We start from the raw sequence: 16,092 nt of genomic DNA on the forward strand, positions 1-16,092 counted from the left end.
ATGAATAAGCGTTCTTTTTCCGGTGCCAACAGCAGCGTGGTGTACTTGTCTTCTCAGGGGCGTGTGTGCCAACCACAGGCTCTTTCAGTGACGCCCTGATGTCAAGAACCAGAATTAAATATGGTACCTGGCAACATTTCTTCAGAGGCCTTGCATTATCATGCGAGTAGTTACGAGCTCCTGCTGCCATGTTTTAAAGCTGCTCACAACCAGGGAAAAAAAATACCTGTTTCACTCTGTTGTATAAAGACACAAGTGCTTACGTATTTTCCTCTAAAACTGTTACTGACTTCAATGGTTTGTAAAATGATGGCTCTGGTGCAGTATAGTTTGTGTTTAAATGCCTCACATTCTAGCCTTTTAAGTTTATAGCCATGCTTTATATATGCTTGTTAGCTCCTCTCTCCAGAGCTGTAGCACACAAGTGGCTGCCCTCTCCCCAGGGGCTAGGCTGCCTCCACAGCACTCCACAGCTGATGCTGCAGCACACTGACAGCAGCACCGCTGCCGCCTCCCCAAGGAGGAAGCATGTGCTAGGTGGGCCTTCACTGTTGGTGTTGACTTACCTTGCTGCACAGCATCTCGCCCTTTGAACAGCTATAAGCAAGTAAGTTTAGTCACACCCAGCATGCCTGAACGTGGTAAGACAGGTTTTTAGAGTGCATTTTATTTTGTATCCATACTAAGAATATCACAGCAAGAACATCCACACAGTTACTCTCAACCACATCATATCACTTTCACTATTTCTATCAATTTTAATAAGAAATGCTGCTGAGCCTTAAAAAAAAAAGTTAAAATAGTTGCACACTAGAAACAAGGAATCCACTTTTTAAAATCAGTACAACTGGTTATACATTTTTGGCAGAATTAGATCAGTGCTCACAGTAGTCAGAGCTAGAGACTAAGATGATGTATTTAGTTTTTTTCTTCTCATTAAGTAGTTATAGTATTAGTTTAGTTTAAAATCAATAAAAGTAGTCATGTGGATCAACAAATAAAAAAGACAGGTAGATTAAAGAATATTGCACATGTATATCCAAGCAGCATTTAACCACAACACTCCCCTGCCCCCCCGCCCCAGGATACTACCACAATCTGTAAGAAAAATAGTGCAATCAATCAGAACTGCCCGATTAAAAACCAGCGTGGGCAGCCTGCCTGCGCACTCCCGCCTGCCACAGACTTGTTCACTTACCCACCTCCAGCTGCTGAGCTGGTGCAGCCTCTCGCGCACCGCAGTATTGCTTTCATAGCGCTCCTTTCGTACAACGCCCTCCAGGCTGCGCAAAGGTAAGTCAGGGCTCTAAGACAATGGCCTGAAGTGACTTTGAAGCAGAACTGGATTTTTTTTTTTCTTTTTTTTAAAGGTCTGACAGGGCTCTGCTCTCACACATAGGCCAAGCTGTCCTCACACGCATGCTCTGGTCAAGTATTCAGTTGAGGTCTCAGCTCTCGTGCACCAGCATACACAGGCGTAGCTAGACCTTGTCATACTGTTCTTTTTTGTAAAAGTTCACCTTCAGCATAAATGCAGAATCTGTGCTTTAACCTGCATACTGTTACTCCAGGTCGCTGCAGAGGCAAGGGCATTAAGACCCTTGTTCATTTTATGCAATGTGAGAAAAGTACTGCAATCCACTGAGGTATGAAAGTGGAATGTGTCCTGAATACTTGAAACCTGCAATAAAAAACCCCCACACCTTGTCTTCGAGCTGTGGTTATACTACGTTGGTGTTACATTCTCGTGTTTGACAAGAAATACATGATCCTTGTTCCTGAGACAAACTGTTCAGAGCTTTGAGCACAACATCTGGCATGTGGTCTGTTATCATCTTGGGACTTATTAAAATGCTGCTGAAGACTGTTTCATTCGACCATCTTGCTGTATATTTAATATCTGAAGAGCACAACCTAAAAAAAAAAAAAAAACAAACCAAAACAAAACCCCACCACAAATACAATGGCTCAGACTGTCAGAGCTGGTGCTCGATGCCAAGCCTGGAGCAGACACCCTGGAGACTTCGGACCTTGCTCAGGGAGGCATTAGAACCTTCTCACAGCGGGAAGGGGGGCTCCCAAAGAGCTACAGTTCTGACCTTCAGCAAACATCTGGAAGCGCTGCCATCCAATGTCCCTGAAGGCAGAACTACGCCAAATTATACTGCGCCTTAACAGTGACAGAAGCTACCAAATAATCCTGCTCAAAGGAACACGGGACACAGTCTGAGCAAAGCAGGGTGAGGGGTTAAGCACTGCACATTCGCACCGTTAATGTCAAATTTGGGGAGTAAGTCACAGTGGTACCAGTAGGAAACTAGACACTAGATTTAATGCTGCACATATGATGTAGTTAGGATTTTATTTTACACAACAGTACATGACGGGGGCTCTTGTGTGCTAGTCCAATTAAGAAAAAAAACTATTAACTGCTGTGCTGTGGAGTAAATGAAGGTAAAGAAATGAACTCAATAAAGTAGAACAGCAGCCATTGAGAAAACCTGCCAGGTCACAGGTGTTAAAGTATCCAACTTGGAAAACCAGCATTAAAGTTGTTAAATATTAAAGATGCGAAGCTTAAATAAAATACTAATCTACTGAATGGGGGAGAAAAAAGTGGATTTCTTCTCCAGCCCTTTTCTTCCCTCTTCTGTAAGTTACAGATTTTTTTTTTTCTTCTGTAAAATGGTCTTGTGCAAGTTACAGATGCTCTTATTTCTGTTTTAGAATGAAACAAGGGAGGATATCAAGTACGGTCTAGCCTGTGGGCTGTTTCAGGTTGTTTTGTCTAAAAAAACCATCATCAACAGAACACGAACAAAAACCCCAGCCTGAACACAACCCTGCCCCAACAAAACCACAATCCTCACCCTTCCAGCAGTTTCTGCTTTCTGTTGTCTTTGTCTCACCTTCCTGCGTCCACAAAAAAGCAGCAAAGGACAGGAAAGTAGAGGCTGCATGGGCACGCTGGTTACTGCGGCCACTGGACCTCTCCAGTCTGGCCGGGCCAGTATCGTGGGCAGTATTTTGCCTCTTTCGCATCCCCAATATTCACGTGACTACTCAATAATAACTAGGTATTTTGTTATCACTTCACGACTACCAGGTCAGAAGACTGCAAGAGCTGCAGTCTCAGGCAGGAACCGCAGCATGCCAAAGCTGACCTTAACAGTCTCACTGTTCAAAATCATCCTTTGAGCACATGCAATATATGGGCAGAATAAGGCACGCAGGCATAAAGAGGAACAGTTTCCAGGGCTCGAAGTGAAACAGAAAGAAGCAGGGAGGCACAGAATAAAAACTGAAAGGCTGGCTAGTGCGTAATAACCAAAGACGGGTATTAGAGGTGCAGATGAGATGCAGAGCTGGAAACACATACTGTGAAAATGAGAAGCAGCTTTAAGTAGATTTTAGGAAAACAGGACAGTGGTATTCATTATTCTACTTACCTCCTAGAGCTGGATTCTTCTACAACATGGATAATCTTTCCAGGAAGATACAGATGAGGATACTGAGGTGGTGAATTTAAGTGCGGTTCATCCTCAAGGGCATTGTATGAAGGCGACCGATGAACCATTAAACTCTCCTCAGCTAGAAGTGGCTGGGTGAGGGCATCTTGGTTTCTACCATCCAGCTCAGTTGGGAAGTTATCTGGATCTCCTCCAAATACTTCGTACCAACACCCACGCAGCAAAATCTGGTACTGAATTCAGAAAGAAAAACAGTCAAATTGAGGTTTGGCATCTCTTCAAATAACTTATTCTAGTTGTGTGCTTGCACACGTATCATCTGAAACTATAATTAGAAGATTAAAAATGACTGTATGCACATGCTCCCCAAACTTTTTCTTTGATAAAAGCTCCTTACCAAATTTTCCCCACAGTAATATCTATTTCACTGATATCTAACCCAAGCCACTAGTAACATAACAGAAAACATTACAATCTTTACCAGTTGAATTATTCTGTGTGGATTCTGCTCTGCAGATTTACATTTTCTTGCACCTGTAACTTCTAACTGTCCATTATCTTATTCTGTATTTACGACGTCACCCAGACCCTCTACATGACTCCTCATCCTGAGACTACCTGGAAATCTTGTGGGTACAGCAGATTTAACTTTAGATGTTCAGAAATGGCAGTTTTGAATCTTTAAGCCACTCCTCTATACCTCCAGTATCATCTTGCCTGACACCACACTGTTCCAGCACTTTCAAAACTGTGTTTCTCACTAACAGTAAAAAGAAGAGGTAAACAATTAACACCACAACAGAGAAATACTTGCTTTCCAAATGAATTCTGAAGGTAAAATTTAAGTAAAACCACTAATTTGTTTACTTACTGATACTAAATGGTTATTAAAGTAAGTAATCTTATTGATTTTTCATAGTTTTAGCTGGTTTAGGTTCCCCTCCCCCCCTTTCATTTTTTAATCATTTCCTTTATCAGCAAAACTAGCAAACGGATAATTTCAGGTCTTGGATGTTGTGCACAGTATCTTCCCAGGTCTTGTTGAATCTTAATTTCCAACAAGACAGCTTTATAGGATAAGGGACTAACACAAATGTCGCTGAATTAAAAACAAACACTTTTGTTCCAAAACACAACTGTAACTCTTATCATTAAGACCAAAAATACACACACCAATTGTCACTTCATTAAAGCTGGGGCTTAACCCAGCTAACAATTCCACTGACTTTTAACCAGGAACTGCATTTAGTTACCTTGGGTCTGTTGCAGTTTGCCACAATTCTCACTATTCTCCTCTTTAAATCCTCCATGTTTGGCATACTTAACCTGTTTAAACACACATAGAACAAAGTAAAGAAAAGCCTCCTATTCTCTGCAATCTAACGCATCCCTGAAAGAACAACATAAAAATATTTCCATCTCACCTTGCAACAAGGTCCTTTCCAACAATGACTGAAACAATGAAGTGCTTAGTATAATCTGCAAGCGATTTGCTTAAAAAAAAAAAGACGCACTTTAGATACACTAAAGAGATATGCAAACTTCAGTTTTATGATGATCATTATCATTCAATAAAAACACAAATACGGGGCAGCAGCATTTGCAGTCAGTTCTTCAGTAGGCTTTCAGACCTACTTGCTACAGATGACAGAGTAACTTCAATGCTCATTGTAACGGTATGTGTAAATGTCAAACAGGCCAAGCTAGACTAGTCAGGTAGGCATTTTATTTCCAAAACATTTATTTTAAACTCTAATTATACTATCTGACAGAATTCACTAGATATATTTCATTCTGTAATACTCCCCAAGAACTCGACCGTAACTCAAGATGGAGCAAATCTAATTCTAGTGGAGAACGTATAAACAAACTCCTAACACAGTCAAGCCCAGAGTCATCATCTAATGTATTTGTCAGCTACCTTGAGGATGTTTACATCTTAGACATAGAACCAAATAACAGAAGTCTCTTACCTTAACAGTCCTCCTGGAGGAGAAAAGGCATAACATCTTAACGTTGGGAAAGAGTTCCTGAGCATGATCGCCAGTATAGAAGCTGTTCCACCACCCAAACTGTGACCAACTATCACAAGCTTATATTCCTATAGACAGAAAGAGAAGACTGAAACATAGACGGACACAGAAAAAGCTCTGTGTAATTTTTCTGGCAAACCAAATTATTTGGAAGGTAACTTACTGGAGCAATTGTGAAAGCCTGGTTTAAAATTCCATCATTTATTAGCTTTCGATAGATGTAATTTGCAGCTTGAGTTATTCCCTAAAAGACAGCATTTAAAGTTAGAAGAGAAGGGTATATCTAATCTGAAGTGTGATACATGTATACTTTAAATACAACATAATCACAGAACAACTCTCTTTTTGCAAAGCTGGTCTTCTCTTTTAACATACTCCTGACACAGGTCTAGTTATAACCAAGCGGTCTTGTACATAATGGTTAAAAAGTTTTTGGAATATTTAATAAGGACATAAAGTCTGACAAGAGGATTACAAATTCTACCTTGCAGTTCCAGAGGCAGTATTTGATGCAACAACCAAGTCACTGAAATAATTTGCGCAATCCATCTCACAAGGAGAATACTCTTCTGTTTAACTAAAGGATCCCGGGTGTTTATAGTTTTCTTACTGCTGAGATGATTTATAAACAGCTACAGACTGCACACACCTTATGCACAAAGCCATTCTCTAGAACATCCTCCAGCGTCAAGTCTTCACAATCTGCTGACAGATCAGTGAGAATGTCCTGTAAACGAGAGAGCTTTTGTCAGACCTCTCTGCAGGGCTTCACGGCTCGTGGGTCGCGCTCTGCTCCTCAACATTGTCATAGGGACATCATCAAGCTGACTTCCAAGTTCATAAGCAACAAAACACAACCCACCATAAACCACCACCCAAGCAAATATATACAGCAATCACAAGTCTGATTTCAGCAACTATTTCCAAGCTGTAAACACAGACATTATGAATGCACCTCCACTCACAGTGGAAAGGAATTACCACTGCCCACCCTCCACACCCTCCTCCAGTGGCACAGGGAACATTACCCATCCAAGGACAGGAGGGCTTACAACTTAAGCCTGGAAGACTCATACCTGTGAGTGAGCTGTTTTCACGTGTGCCAGAGTAACACCATTTCCTCTAGCTACTAGGAGTTCACCCATTTCTATAAAGCTAATTATATATATCAGATGGATGATACCTCAAAAGACAAGGTTCCTCTCACTGCAACCACAATAGCTTCTTTTTTGTGATCCAAAGCAACAAAAAATGGAATCTCATAGATCTGGAGGGGAAAAATGTAATCAGTAAAGACACTAACTTTTTATAAGAGTAAGCATTTGTTCTCACCTTCTGAAAGCTCTCTTTTTGAGCTCTCTTTATTGTATTATGGAAAGAAGCTGAATTATTTTCTTATCAAGTTATTGTAAGTGCCTTTATTGCAATACTGAGACAGATTTACGTCAATGGTTTTCTGGCTCTTCCTTTAGATTAGAAAAAAAAAATCAGAACTGAGTGTTTCAGGGCCTGTTTTCATTTGGCTTTGCATCTTGCATGTTATAAATGCTGAAGGCAAGGTAGAAACTTCACCCCTTGCTTTCACTGAATTAATCACTAACGTTTTTTTGCTGAATGCCTGTCCAGATTGTTTACCTTGTTATGAAAACTGATATGAATGAAGTCTCTGTACTGCAGTCCTGTTATTTTTAGGATGGATCCAAAGTGAAAGTTATGACGATCACTGCCAGTTATATCAGAATCTGTTGGTCTATTTCCGCAACTAACAAACACAGAAGAGAAAAACTTTCATGTTCAAATTTTTTAGGTTTCCTTTCAAGGAATCAAACTCAGTTACATTTGCAGAAGATTTCTGCCAGGCATCAAATGGTCCTTTTTTTTTTTTTTCCCTTTTCCTTTTTTTTTCCAGTAGTACCAGTAGTCTGATACAAGATGTTACCTCTGCCCACAAACTTGGTTTTGCCTGAGCAGCATGCCATACATTTTCAGTTCAAGGACTGGCAAATACACCATTGCTACAGGACTATCAGCAGAGCAAACAATGCAATAAGACAAGAATTCTTAAGACTACAGGCCAATGACAGAAAATACAAACAAGCAAGAAGGAAATTCAAAACAAATTCTGTACAGCAGGCTTATCTCATGTTTTATCCATTGTACTATGTGATCTTTTTTTCCCCAAAATCATTTCTATTTCAGTAGGTTAAGTAATTTCACGTTATCAGTTAAGAAAATCATGGTTACAGTCACAAATGTCAGTGGTCACTTAAATACACAGTAATCCTACACAGCATTATGCACACTTCAGTACAGACTGTAAACATTTTTTTGAGTAAAGGGAGAAAAGGGAATAAAATGGAGGCTGGAGGGACAGGTAACTTTTGCTAATGCCTTTAAGACAGGGAAAACCGTTGATACACTTTATTTCTATACATACATATGTGCCCAAAAGGCAGCTCTAAAAAGCCTCATTTTAAAACATGTTTGGTTTAATTCCAATTCTTCCTTTGTCATTTTGCTAAATGAATTTTATTTATCTCAATCACAAACTTTTCTTAAGAAACAAAAGCTAATTTGTTTCTGAGGGTGGAAAGATGTTGGAATTTTGTTTCTACTTTGATGTTTGAATTTGTGAAAGCTAACTCTACCAGTCAAGCTCATGTACTCCCAAGAGTGATATAATTTAATGCAACAAAAATACTGCTATTGAAACTATTTTATTTCTGCTAACGCTAGTTAAATAAAAGGAAGCTATGTGTTTTTGAGCTCTTGATCAAACCTACCAGTCACCATTGAGCTTACAGAGTGCAGTAAATGGGTTGGTGTATATGTAGTAGGGCCAGCCATAAGCAGCTGCAGCAAACAGCATGTAGTGAGCAGCATTCTCCAGTTCGATATCCAAATCATCTGTCTGAAAGGACACAGGGAAAGAAAAGGAAGGAGAGAGAGGAAGAAAGGTGCGTTAGGAGCCCCAGCATAAAACCTGAACACAGACTGCTGGAAATCAAGGCATGATGAAATACGCACTATCCAAAAGGAAAACCTCAAGCTCTAAGAGGAACTAAAAATAGCCACTCATATTCCAGGAAAAAGTCTGTCTTTATTTACATAGTGACACAGCTTAAGAATCTTGAAAAGCTCTCATTAAATCAGTTTCTTCCAATACTTACACACTGATAAGCTCAATACTGAAAACAACATTCACTCCAAATACGTTACTTAAGGATGTCAAAGGAATGGCTAAAGAGTCTGTAGCAGATCTCTCTGGTAAAGCCTTTTAAAGCATGACCCCACCATATTGGCTGGATTCAAAAGGAAGTTGATAGAAATGCATTGGTTGAAGTAGAATTATATACTTCTATGAAACACAGACCAAAAGAAGGTAAAACAATTTACAAAGGGATTTTATCATAGAAGACTAGCAAAAATCAATTAGCAAACTGTAACCCATCATCTGCAAGCATTTAGAAGATGCTTTTTTTGCTTCTTATCTTGTCTGGATATTTGCAGCAGACATAGTTTAAACAGACCACAATACTAAAAGAGCAGCTTTTCAGTTCTATGCAAATAGTACTAAATATTAATTTTCTCTCTGTTCCCTTTCTCTCCCAGCTCTTCAACAATGATCAAATGTCCTAAATGGTTCCTTTTTGCACTTAATTCCCCATTCATATATAAGTTCTACTTATGCAAAAGCAGACAAATGTTTTGACTGCAAACTCATCAAGATGTTTCACTGCATTTATTAATAATTTAAATTGTTGTGAACTTTTATAGTAGTGTTTAATTTTGTTAAAAAAACAAGAATAAAAAACCCTTGCACAAAGAACTGCATATCAATTTGATCTGGCACCATCTCCTAGAGTAATGGCACCACAGGCTGCAACAACCTTATCTTACCACAAGAGATGACGGAGAATGACACAGGACTTCTTCAGGCTCTTTTGGGCAACTTTCCATTTTATCTTGCTCTTGATGGAGCAGAGTCAAACCAGCTGCTATGTCACTTGGCACCAGATCAGTGTCCTGGACAAAGAAATGAAAGAGCACTTAAAACCATCCCATACCTCAACATGGCAAAACCATCTCACAAGAAAATGCACATGGAATTATATTTTTTCAGTTTATATAAACACATTTCACTCGGAGACAATGCGCATTGGAGAAACAGGTCACAGCAGCACCTAACCTCCCACCCCTTGCTGTACATACTGAATGTTTTCTTCAATAAGACCGATGACAATTCTACACATGAATTTCATCACTTAACAAAATACCTGACAGAGGACCCGCCCAGCCATATAGCAAATAACGATCCAGACATTATTGATCACTGTTCTATACCACTATGTGAAAAGCTCTATGTGAAAAGTCCTCTATACCGAGAACAACTAAGAAGGATTTTACACAGGGGAAGGCTGAAGGGTTTTTATTCAACTATCTGGGGCAGTCACCTCTCCATAGGACTTACACCTTTTACCCTATAAACCACCGAGTAGGCTGTAGCTATAGATCAGCATGCCCAAGTACTGCTTAATAAACAAGAACTACTAGTCTTGAAATCATGAACAGATTTGAAAGTCAACATTGAACTATGACTGCCCAAGCAGTAGGTGACATAAATTTGAGCTAAATCAACACTATGCAGACTGCGATTTGGCAGACGCTGTTTCCAAAAAGCAGCTTCCTGCATGTGCACACTCTAGTCCGGTACGTGCTCAGAAGTGGCTCAGAATGGGAAGACTGCCTTAACATACTGTGGGGCTCATTTTTTTAATAGTCAGAAAGTAGTCCAATTCTTTGCTATGGGTATGACTCCTTACTCATCGTCAGTAGGAAAAATGCCTAGATCTTCACATATTGAGGAAAAGAAACTCACTCTTGTTCTCCTGACTAGATACCTAAGGAGAAAGAATACTGTTTTCTCACAGCCCTTCACTCTTGTGAAGGGAGAGAAACCTTTGTTAAAGGGAAGAAAAAAATCAGTGTTTTATACCTTGTATGAGAAGCACCTTTAATTTTGAAATTGGCATATTCGAAACCTGATTTCAAGGCACAGTGTAGCAGGGACCTCTGGCTGAACAAAGGTACATGTGCGTTGCAACATATGCAAATTCAGAGTTAGTCACAAAACAGAACATAAAAAAAGCTTTCCATCTTACTGAAAAGTAGGTGCGGAAAAGCTCTGCGATACTTGTAAAAGCCACTCGATGGTCATCATCTTGCACAATGCAACAACACAGTAACCTGATTCTTTTTTCCCAGACTCTGGTGGCAGTGTTCTTCACATTATATAGCAACTGCCCTGACTGACTGCTTTCCAGGTTCCGATGTACGCTATCGGTGAGGTAAAACGTCTTTTTCCCCCCAAGTGGATCAAAGACGATTACAACTCCAATGATGGTAAAGATGATGATAACCCAGCTGCAAAACAGAAGGAAGTGGGATAAAAAGACTGTGAAACCAGATACTTCTGACAAGCATGCAAGAAAACACAACTATAGATCTTGACAGACAGAAAACAGGTATGAAATACTGTATGAACACCATCTATTACTGTCTTAAGAGCACATGTTTTGTTATTGGGCTTTCAATCCACTAGGCACAAGAACAAGGCTGTCAGCTCATTTCACATAAGGCACCAAACTCAAAATCACAGCTCCGTGCTTTGGAAATCGCAACCCAGAGGTGTGAACGCTCCATTTTTCACTACCAGTTAAGTGATCTAGTTACTACCCTCTTCACATTTATCCAGTTTTCTACATTCCCATCTATCCCTCTTACCCTTTCTGATCTTCACCTCCTTTCCTTCACTCTAGCACGTGCTCTCTCAAGGCAAGTAGCTCAAGCTTGTTTAGGGAAGGATACCAACTCATTCTAGCTGTCTAGATTTAAAAATTATTCTCCTTTCACAATGAAAACCCTTCTATGAGAAACCACAATAATTTATAAGAAATATCAAGGTCTCCAACTGCTGGAAAAGCCCTCAATAAACACATACAAAAAAGATGTAAGCAGTATTTTCCATTTCACGTACACCACCAAGCTTAGATTTGGGGGCAGGCACCTTTACCTTGCAATAACTGTCCCAATGACGACATTTATCACAGTCTTCTCGCAGTGCACACTGCTGTCTGACACCCATACAGCTCCTACAACAGCCCAGATGAATTCAGGCAAATAGAGAAGTAGGCGAGTATAAAGTAGCTTGGGAAGTGATTTTCTTGGGCCTGGATTAGAAATTGTTCCTAAAATTCCAGGGAGAATTTAAAAAAAAAGAACTGTTTATGAATGTATCTTAAGTACATAAAATCCTACCTGGATATATGAACTTTCTGAGCTTTACAGAAAGTAAGAAGCTTAATTGAAACTATAAAGTATTTTCGTACCAATGGAAAGCTATCACTGAAGCTGAGAAAAGAAAAACAACAATGGGTTTATAACCATGATTCTTACAATCTACTCTACTAATACCCAAAACCACTTTCTAGCCAGAGACAGTTCTGCAGTGAACTTGAGGCAGCAGGGCTGTGCTCAGCATAAGCCAAAGCAGCATACTAGAGTGCTGGCTCACCTACAGTTCCTTATGACTTTTGGTGCCTGCTTTTATTATTACTCTATTTAGCTTTTAGTTGGCTGAATGTTTCATTTTTAGATGCTACTCTGCTGGGCTACAATGAAGTTCTGTTTACTGAGTCACTAAATAATAAATTCATTAATTTTTCTATTTAGGAGAACAAAAGTAGGACCATTACCACGACAAATACTACTTAGACTATTTTCTGTATTGTTAGCTTACTAATAAGCTCTTCCTTTTAGCACTCTTAGGCAATAAAAAAGGGAGTAATTTTTGGCCAGCTCAGCTCCTTAAACCAGTTTGTTGATCGCAGGGTAATGAGGCGGTGGGGGGTGCATGCTCCTGTGTAGGCAGGATAATTTGTAAAGGCTTAAAACACTGCAGAACAAAAACAACTTTGGAAACTATTTTCCAATTGTAAAGCTGTGGTTCATATCCAGTGACAAAGCTGTTTAAAAAGCCCTTGATCCCGTGGTAGCTTATTCCCATTCCCGGGTTGTAGCCTGTACTGCAGCAGCACGGTTGCTTACACAGACACAATCAGATGGAACTGTGTTTCCTGAAAACAACTTCTTTCCTTTCCCAGCACCACAACCCAGTGTATGAGCTCTCCAGTCAGGTTCACGACCGGCATCACTAATGCCCAGGTCAGTACAGTGCAAGGGGTGGTGCAAGAACCATTGCTCCCAAACCCACGCATTATAACCACAGTCCAAGACATCTCACCACTAATTTTCTTGGAAATTCAGCCTCAGAATTCTTCCATTTCTTAGTTATAATGGCCTTGTAGCTGTACTTTTATACCGAACAAGGCTCTTTTCTCCCTCCTATTTACAGTTGCATCTCTCACTCCTCAACTTTGATATAAATATAAACAGCATAACTTGGCTAATCTTCCTTTGCCTCCTCTGGAAACTGTAGGAAAACCAGTGGTTAGATTCAAGGCCAGGATTATCATCCACATCTCTGCTCTGTCATACTTTCTCTTCATGCACTCTTTATGTTTCTTTCCACTTAAAGAATTTAAATACTCTTTTATTTACAGTGTGTTGTGACAATCAATATAGTAGAAATTGTGCAGTCTCATCTATTACTCCAGAGACCACACACATATTTCGAATTAATCTTCCTAGCATTACTTTGATAATGAGGTACCTCACCAGGAAAAAAACTTTCCTAGCATTTTTTAACCCAAAATGAACCATTTCTACAAATGACTAGAAGTTGCACTGGGGTCTTTACTTCTGTTTAGCCATTCGCTTCAAGCTGTAAGCCCTGTTCTACTTAACAGCACTTATTGCATTAGTTTCACTATGACATTTATATGGATCCCTTTCCTATGTGTGTTTTTTCCCAAGCACCCCACTGCAGCTAATGAACTTTCACAAGACATGACTAAATCTGCCTATGCAAGGCCAAGCTAACACGATACTTCAGATGAGAAACTGATTTTGGATAAATTCCCCTAAATTCCTGTCAGAGAGGCTGAGCAGTGTTCCATTCAAGATCATACATTAATGGTGAACGCACAGGAAGTTTTCAAGATGCTCTGATGGCAATGAACATGTCACCATTAGCTGCACTAAGCTATTATGTCCATTTATTATTTTAGATTCCTGACTAACAGAGCTAATATTATTAAAGCAAATATATTAATGCTGAAAGACAGTTTCTCAAGTCTGACTACCATTTAAAGCACTTGAATTTTTTTTCATTTTTAATGTCAACTCCAGATTAAAAAAAACCATATATGTGTCACAATCCTACTAGATAAATATAAAACATTATTATTAACTATTTACCTTGCATACTGATGTATACAAGAGCAGACAATGCACATATTATAGCAGCCAGGAGAACGAGGAGGATGAGCAAGTAGCTGTGCAGTAATCCTCCCCCAGGACAGTTAAACTGCCCCTTATGAACTGTGTAAAGAGCAAGAATTCCAATCCACCTACAGGAAAGTAAGATAATAAAAGTTATAGTTGGAAGGGAAAAGTACATACTGCAAAGTGATCACTTGATAAATAGTCTTCGTCTTAATGAAAGCATTCCACAAAGATTAACAGAAAGGGAGTTGTTATATAAGGAATTTGTCAGAATGAAATGACTATACGAATACTCAGCAGTAATTACAACAAAGTCGTTCGCAGACCGAGCAACAGACTTCCTTTATGGTGCTACTCATTTCCATAGATCCCAAAGAACCTAGGCTGATCTAAACAAAGGAATCATCATATTAATTCTTGAAGTAACGAAACCACATTAGCACTAGTCAGCGATTAAATACAACCAGGTGATCACGGTTCCGTGCGTACAGAAGACAGCGCAGTAATTATATTACACTATCTGATCACGTAAGTCGAGGGGCTCTATCACAAAACCGCCGCTTTCCTCCCCAGCGATGCAACGCCTCAGGTGAAGGGGAGAACGCTACAGCTCACGGCCGAGGGAGCGCCGCCGCCGAGAAAGCCAGTCAGCCGCAGGCGGACCGTGAATTCCGCCCGCCAGCGGGAGGAGCCGGCGGCGAGCGGCAGCCGCGCCGGGAAGCGGCCCCCGAGGCGAGGCGGCGAGCGCCTGCCCGACGGCCGGGCTGCCCCGTCCCCGCGGGCGCGGAAGTAACGGCCCCGCGCGCCGCCTTACCACACCAGCCTGACGAAGAGCTCAAAGGCCCCCGGGAGGACGAAGTCGTCGCTGCCGATGGCCCAGCGCCTGCCGAACACCACCAGCCCCGGCATCCTGCGGGCCGCGCCGCCGCCGCCGCTCCGTCACGGGCGCCCGAGCACCTGCGCCGGCCCCGCCCGGCCCCTCGCCCGCGGCCGGCGCCGCCGTCCCGCTGCCCCCAAGGCCCGCCCGCCCCCGCAGGCCTCACCGCCCACCCGGGGGCAGGCGCTACGTCACAGGAACGCGACGTCCTGACGCACCACGCAGCGGCCCAAATTGCCCTGCGGTCAGGCTCCCGCCCCCCGATTGGGCCAAGCCGCGCACGCGCCCTGGATGTCCCCGGCCTTCCCGCCGCCCCGCGCGCAGACGGCTGGCTGAGGCGGGGCTTCTCACCCAAGCGCGTGCGCGGCGACCACAGGACGCGGGAAGCCCGCCTTGCCCCGCCCAGGCTGCAGGTGCAGGCGCATGCGCATGCGCAGAGCGCCCGGGAAGGGGGGGGGGGGGGGGCCTGGCGGTGGACGGCGAGCAGGACGCGGGCACACCGCCCGTTAAACGGCCGCTGCAGCTGCGCAGCTGCGTAAGAAGGCGGCGTAAAGGAAGGGAGATGAGCACAGGAGGGGTTGGGGGTAAGGAATAAACCCTGTGCCAAGTACGTGCATATCCCAGCACCCCATCCGTCCCGGCGCTGGCACACCCGAAGGATGGCATCTCGACCGCCACGGGTCGCAGGCAGGCACCAGAAAACCAGCAAAAACGCTGCACAGCTGCGGCAATTGACGGGTGTCCTCGAGCTGGGAGGCGTCATGGCTGCTCGCAGCAAGCCACAGCTGCTGGCGTTTGTTACAGCAGCCCTGCTACCTTCTCCCCCAGGCCCCTGTGCTCTTCTGCACAGTTCTGAGCACGTACTGGGACAACATATCTAAGAGGGACACTGTGCAACTGAATTAAAGGACAAAGCTAACAACATGGATGCAAATAACCTACCTAGATCCTGAAGAGTTCTCTCCCATACTAACAAGCACAGATCTCATGTAGCTCTATGGCTACAACTAGCATCAGGCTCTTTTATTTCATTACAGGGACAGACCTTGGTTTCGAGCAACTCTGAACAGCAATGGGATACTCAGTGTAGTATCTGAGATACTAGAGACTGCAGCATCTTAGCATACACACTCTGCAGATCAAAAGCACTATTCACATTTGGGGTTAGGAATGATAACCATCTCTAACTAGGGGGGTAATGATGGTAAACCAAGTTAGAGAAGATAAATGATTTCTTGAAGAAAAAAAACATACAAGCACCAAACCCTCATCCGCACTAGGCTGGAGATGGAGCTCCCACAAAACA

The 16,092-nt window shown here is 42.0% G+C and overlaps 1 protein-coding gene across 1 annotated transcript; it reads right to left on the reverse strand.

Moving 5' to 3' along the window:
- Positions 1-1,080: 1,080 nt before the first annotated feature.
- On the reverse strand, positions 1,081-14,826 carry DAGLB (diacylglycerol lipase beta). Its single transcript, XM_050906152.1, has 15 exons — positions 14,724-14,826; positions 13,883-14,034; positions 11,577-11,751; positions 10,666-10,927; positions 9,404-9,529; positions 8,287-8,414; positions 7,139-7,265; positions 6,687-6,770; positions 6,153-6,230; positions 5,667-5,747; positions 5,444-5,571; positions 4,895-4,963; positions 4,724-4,796; positions 3,450-3,703; positions 1,081-1,914 (listed from the first exon to the last, which is right to left on the reverse strand). The coding sequence occupies exons 1-15, from the start codon at positions 14,816-14,818 to the stop codon at positions 1,722-1,724; spliced, it is 2,025 nt and encodes a 674-aa protein (XP_050762109.1). The 5' UTR covers positions 14,819-14,826; the 3' UTR covers positions 1,081-1,721.
- Between the last annotated feature and the right edge of the window lie 1,266 nt (positions 14,827-16,092).

This window comes from Gymnogyps californianus, chromosome 15 (genome assembly GCF_018139145.2).
Source record: "Gymnogyps californianus isolate 813 chromosome 15, ASM1813914v2, whole genome shotgun sequence".
Lineage (NCBI taxonomy): Eukaryota > Metazoa > Chordata > Aves > Accipitriformes > Cathartidae > Gymnogyps > Gymnogyps californianus.

Bases quoted from the DNA above. Each gene is read 5' to 3' on its own strand.
- DAGLB (XM_050906152.1), bottom strand. From the start codon at position 14,818: ATGCCGGGGCTGGTGGTGTTCGGCAGGCGCTGGGCCATCGGCAGCGAC. The intron at 6,231-6,686 runs GTATCATCCATC...TCTCGTTTACAG, and splicing joins GAGGAACCTTGTCTTTTGAG to GACATTCTCACTGATCTGTC. The intron at 1,915-3,449 runs GTAAGTAGAATA...TTTTTTTTTTAG, and splicing joins GAAGAATCCAGCTCTAGGAG to GTTGTGCTCTTCAGATATTA.